At 38.5% G+C, this 5,765-nt stretch overlaps 1 protein-coding gene across 1 annotated transcript; it reads right to left on the bottom strand.

The window, feature by feature from the left end:
- Nucleotides 1–4,477: 4,477 nt before the first annotated feature.
- Nucleotides 4,478–5,401, bottom strand: foxd7 (forkhead box D7). Its single transcript, XM_067372527.1, has one exon. It carries the CDS (start codon nucleotides 5,399–5,401, stop codon nucleotides 4,478–4,480), a length of 924 nt encoding a protein of 307 aa, XP_067228628.1.
- Nucleotides 5,402–5,765: the final 364 nt, after the last annotated feature.

Here is a 5,765-nt window from a genome sequence, read left to right as displayed (position 1 = left end):
ATTTAATAAAAAATGGACAAATATATACGCATTTAAAAATTGTTGATTATTTATATAGCCAACTGCAAAATATGCATATATATATAAATATTTAAATAGTGTAGCGAGACCGACTCGATTACGTCATTCACAGTGCTTCATTGGAGTGGGCGGGGCTAAAGAGATCTTTTGGGCGTTTTGCTTGTTTCGACTCTGATTGGTGGAACTTTCTGTGTAGCTTCATGGTTAATGTAGTTTTTCAGCACGAATTCCATTCGCGGGCTGACGGGTTCAACAGAAGCAAATGTTACAAAACAACCTAGCTCACAGTAAAGCTGTCTTTTTGAAAATCACTTTCCCTGTGGAGAAAATGAATGGAATTTTTAGGCTACATCTGGAGCCCGACTGTTGCACTCTTGTCTGATGGATTTTGCTGTGGGATCATGGGTTGTGTAGTTGCTCAGAGGGAATTTAAGAAAAAAAAAATAAAAAAAAAAATAAAAAAAAAAATATATATATATATATATTACGTTTTTTAAGTTATTTTAACTGTACAAAACAGTCCATTATGCTGCCTGATATTGCAAACGGTATTTGTTATCTCATATATATATATATATATATATATATATATATATATATATATATATATATATATATATATATATATATATATATATATATATATTTTTTTTTTTTTTTTTTTTTCTTTATCTTATTCATAAATAGTTTTATTCTACTGCACTTTTAGGCTAATGAATCCGAAGTCTCGCGCCTAATATGTTTTATATCATCCCTTAACCCCTGTGCTGGAGTTTTCCGTCTTGAAACGTTTAGACCTGATCTAATAAGTGATCTATACTACCTTTGTTATGCCTTACATCACTTTATTAGCTTCGCAGCCTCAAACACAACACAATACACCTCAAACACACTGGGAAATTATGAGGGAACAGAATTTTCCTTTTCAGGAAGCTGTTTGGAAAGAGTAGGATATCCCACAGAGCACCTCTGCAGCTCTGCGTCTTATTTTGCGTGATTGGAGAAGAGAGGAGACCTGCACGAGCTGGTACAGGCTTTGAGGAATGATTTTAACCATCCTGTTTTACTTGGCATGGGGAAACAGGGGAAAGCGCCTCTCGGGTCAGGTACAAGCGGACCTTTAAACCGAACCTGCTCGTTCTTTCCCTTGTAAAAGCAAACCGTATATCTGGGGGTAAAATATGAATTATAATACGTCATTGCTAATAAGCTCGGGCTCATGAGAGCGCTCGCACTGGCAGCACTGCTGGGGGGTGTCATATAAATAGCAATTCATCACAATCACAATATTATTAACATGCTTAATGTGACACTGATGGAGCGTGAAGTGGAGTTTTCACAGATGACGTATTCAATTTCAGACCACAAATGTAGGGCTTATTATGATTTCTGTCTTCGTACATAAAATGACTTATTTTGTTTTAAGTTATGGGTCTTAGGCGACTATTTGACTGGAGAAAATATAATCTCGCAGATTGTTTTTGAGAAAATATGGGAAAGATGATACACTCCTTAAGCAAGATGTATGAGCTGGGTCACACATATATGCTGTGATGGTCATTGTAGAAATAAATATTTATCTCTGTATCTCTGTTGGGACGAGGCTAAATAAAGGAAGTTATTCAAAGCCAACAACAGAGGAATCTTTCTAAAGACAGCTGTACACATTTACACTGGTGAATTTTCTTGTGCTCACACACATACACTCACAAAGACACACTCTTTTGTTTCCTTTATTTTGTCAGGTGCAGGGAATTTCATCTCAGGTTCTGGCTCTTAAACGCTTGTTTTTTTTTCTCTCTCTCAAAGATTAATCCGGTGCATTTAGTTATCAAGCTCATTGTCCAACCAATTAAAAGAGAAAGACTGGAAGACGTCAAACATCAAACCACAGCTCAATGCCCTAATATTTTCATGTCATAAAATTAACGGAAAGCTATTTTTACTGTCTCAATATTCTAAGTGATCTGGGTTATGTAGCCCATATACCTACAATATATAATACAGACACAAATGAATCATTTTCGTCTGTCTAATATAGGCTATATCTGAAGTTTTATTCACATGTCTGTAATTGTTTTATAAAGTAGGGTTACGCAATATGCTCCCCAGTGGCACTGGGACAATCATCGAACAGAAAGCAGGATTAAAGCACGTGATTTCCCGATCCATTTGAGATGAATTCCACCCATCATGTCAGGATGGCACTCCAAATCACGGGATTGCATGACATTTGCATGCATTGAAACAGCACACTCAATTTATATACACTGAAGGACGCTAAATGTGGCCATGCGTGACATTCCTCTCTCTCTCCTGGTGTTTTGCTGTAACTTAGGCTATTGTTTTTGATGTTTTATTTAAAAAGGAGGCTATTTTAATAATTCCGAGGTATGCTAAAGTATGCTGTCAGTATGATAAAATATTGGCGATTAAGGATCTACTTAAAAAAAATAATAATTCGCCATTCTGCAACATAAAATTATAAATGGACCATTTTAATTGGTGGAAAAGTCAAACTTTTTTTTTTTTTTTTTTTAACTCATTAGGTGCCATTTCCTAAACGTTATATTAATATTAATGATAATTAATAATAATAGGCTAGCAGTGGTAGGAGTTAATATCAGTGAAATTTATTAGGCTATAACGCATGAAACAATTAAAACTCGGCGAGATGTGAAGCACAGACCTTTCGCACACACTATAAATAAATATTAATATATTTAGATAAACACATACAGTGTTCGTTTTAACGCTTTTTCTTCGTCAGCGACACTCTGCCCACATTATCTTTATTGTCTTCAGATGGAAGTATCTATATTTTGCACATATGTGCCATTTGACATTCTCTCCTGTCTATATATGCAGATTAAAAAGCGCATTACTGTACAGTACATCAAATAAAATCTGCAAGAGGTTGCCCTTATTCTTCATTCTGGTCTATTGTTTCTCATTAGAAATATAACTTTTTAATCATTCTATGAATTTGGTGACAAAATTATTTGATTATTATGAAATCATACAAAAAAAAAGTTAAATAATGTCAAGGGGAAAAAAAAAAGATGTTAACAAGGGACTCGGAAGAAGGATCAAAGTGAAGACATGCGGTCATTATATTGGCTGTATAATAGCCTATGCATGTTGTGTAGAATCTTTGAAATCGACATTTGAAAATTAATGTAGAGTTAAATGATTTCAGACTAACAGAATATAGTTAGGCCTGAGCATGCGCACATGCAGCTGTCATTTGGAGGATTATTTACAGTGCGCGCTCAGTTGGAAATCTGCTCATGCTCAGGCGAGATACTGCATATTTATAAAGCGCATTTGAGACTGATCTGGTTGATTATTTCCGCTTAACAAGCTTAAACAAATAAACCGACACGAGCGGACACGTGTTAAACTTCTAATTTCTTCATCTTATTTATGATGAAGATGGTCTAGCTATAAATGAACAGCCATATAGGTAGTTATCTGTGGTTTTCGTTACTATCAGAAATGACAAAACTTTTTTATTAAGTGACAATATAAATGTCCCCCTGCAAATGATTTTCAGAGCAATTTTACGTCATCAGCACGCCATCCAATTAATTCAAACACTAAATCGAATCAACTCATTGAAATCAATTCTAATAATGCACAATATACCATAATAATAAACCCTCCCATAAACTCATAACTAGGCCTAATTATCTAGATTTATAAAGGAAAGCACCAAGGGCACTTTACCTTTACATTTTTTAAAAAAAGTGGGGCATTGCCACTTTGTGAGCCCTGGTTTTATTTATGACTTTACACAATTTGAGTTCAAATATATGCCTATGCGTTTCAGAATTAAATGCCTATTTTATGAAGGAGATATACAATTAATGCACTTAAAAATGTTATCAATCGATTTCTTACCTGATCTTACCTTTTTTTGGAGGGTGGTTGCTTATTTGAAATTGAAACCCGTGTGTGAGACACGTCTGCAAAAAAGGTGCAAAAATGGCACTGTATATTTCGATGTGAATTTTGCAAGTCAATTTTGCACATTTTTTACAACATCGTCTTTTAACCAGCAGAAAAAAGAGACAGGGTTCAGGTTGTAGCTTATTTAGAAAGGAAACACTGTCTTTGCCAAATTATGAATAAATTAAGAATCACGACGTTTATTTTGCATTTACAAATGTCAGTTTTATTTCCGTCAAAATGCGAAAAGGAAATTCGTCATTTAAATAGCCTAGTTGAATCAGTCGATATTTAATCATTCCAATAAAATAACATGCATCAAAAAGAATTTTCAGCATGTAACAGAAATACACTCACTGAATTCTTTCCTGACAGAAAATAAACTCAAAAGTTCGTTAAAATGTTCGCAAACATTCGACGCGATGTTCTACACACTCTTATACACCTCGGGATAAATGAAATAATTCCTGAGAAAAAAATAAGTTTCGTGTCCAAATATGCGATGTTAGTCATTGACACTAGCCAGGTGTCTGTGTTTAGTGGACAAATCCACGTGGCTGTGCACATTTTGTAGCTTCTGGTATTCGTACTGAAAATTGAGGACCCGAGGGAAGCCCACTGGATTGAACAGTGCTGAGGACGCGTATGGAGAGGTCGGGGCCATTGCGCAGGCGAGGCCAGGGGTGACAGGCTCGATGGCCACTGTTTGGGACTGTGGGAAAGACTTGGCTGCGACAGAGTTCCTTGAGAAAAGTGTGGACAAGGCCGGTAAAATGCCGCCAACAGGTGGAACACCGATGGGTTGATGGAAGCCAAACGGGTAGATATCCAGCCCCGGTAAGTGAGCGCAGGACGCGCTGAGCCCGTACGCGCCGTAGCTGAGGTTCGGGAAAGCACTCGGCTGCAGCGCTTGATCTTTGAAGACCCCAAATTTGAAGTGCTGCCGTTTAAATCGCTTCCTCCTCCTCAGGAAACTTCCGTTCTCAAACATATCCGATGAATTGGGATCCAGAGTCCAGTAATTCCCTTTCCCGGGATTACCCGGCTCTCGTGGCATTTTCACGAAGCAGTCGTTTAGGGAGAGATTGTGTCGGATGGAGTTCTGCCAGGCTGGGAACTTCTCTCGGTAGTACGCGAACCGGTGGCTGATGAAGTCGCATATCTCGCTGAGGGTGAGACGCTTCTTTGGGCTCTGGAGGATCGCCATGGTGATCAAAGCGATGTAGGAATAGGGCGGTTTCACCGAAGGGCTTTTGCTCGAACTTGAGGGACACATGGAAGAGGGGACGTGGTCCTTGTCCTCCTTGTTATGCACCTGGTCGGAAGCAGAAAGAGAGGAGGTCGAAAGATGTTCGTCCCCAGACTCCTTGCCACCTTCTCCAACCACGTCAACAAAAAGGTCATCCATTAAATCAGTGTCCAGGGTCATAATCCACAAGTTGGAGTCCACGAGACGGGTTCCAAACAAGCAGATGGTCACGCGCGAGTCTTAAATTCTCTCACACTCGGAAAGGTCTGTTCCTGGTTCCTCGGAACACTCTGGAAGATGGATTATAAAGAGACGAGCACGCTATATCAACAGGAGATTTAATTCGGCCGCACAGGAATCCTTAACATTCGAGCGCAGGAGGTCTGGAGAGCTGCGTACACAGCAACAATGTCCATCGTCCACTCCAACGCAACTGGATTCCTGCAGCTGTTCGGGAATCAGATGACGATGATGTCATGACGAAGTTCTCAGGAAGAAGCTCCACTCCAATGAAAACAGGGCATCTCGACCAGGTTCTGCCCGC

The sequence above is a fragment of the Chanodichthys erythropterus genome, chromosome 3 (genome assembly GCF_024489055.1).
Source record: "Chanodichthys erythropterus isolate Z2021 chromosome 3, ASM2448905v1, whole genome shotgun sequence".
Taxonomy (NCBI): domain Eukaryota; kingdom Metazoa; phylum Chordata; class Actinopteri; order Cypriniformes; family Xenocyprididae; genus Chanodichthys; species Chanodichthys erythropterus.
This window is presented reverse-complemented; position numbering and strand designations above follow the sequence as displayed.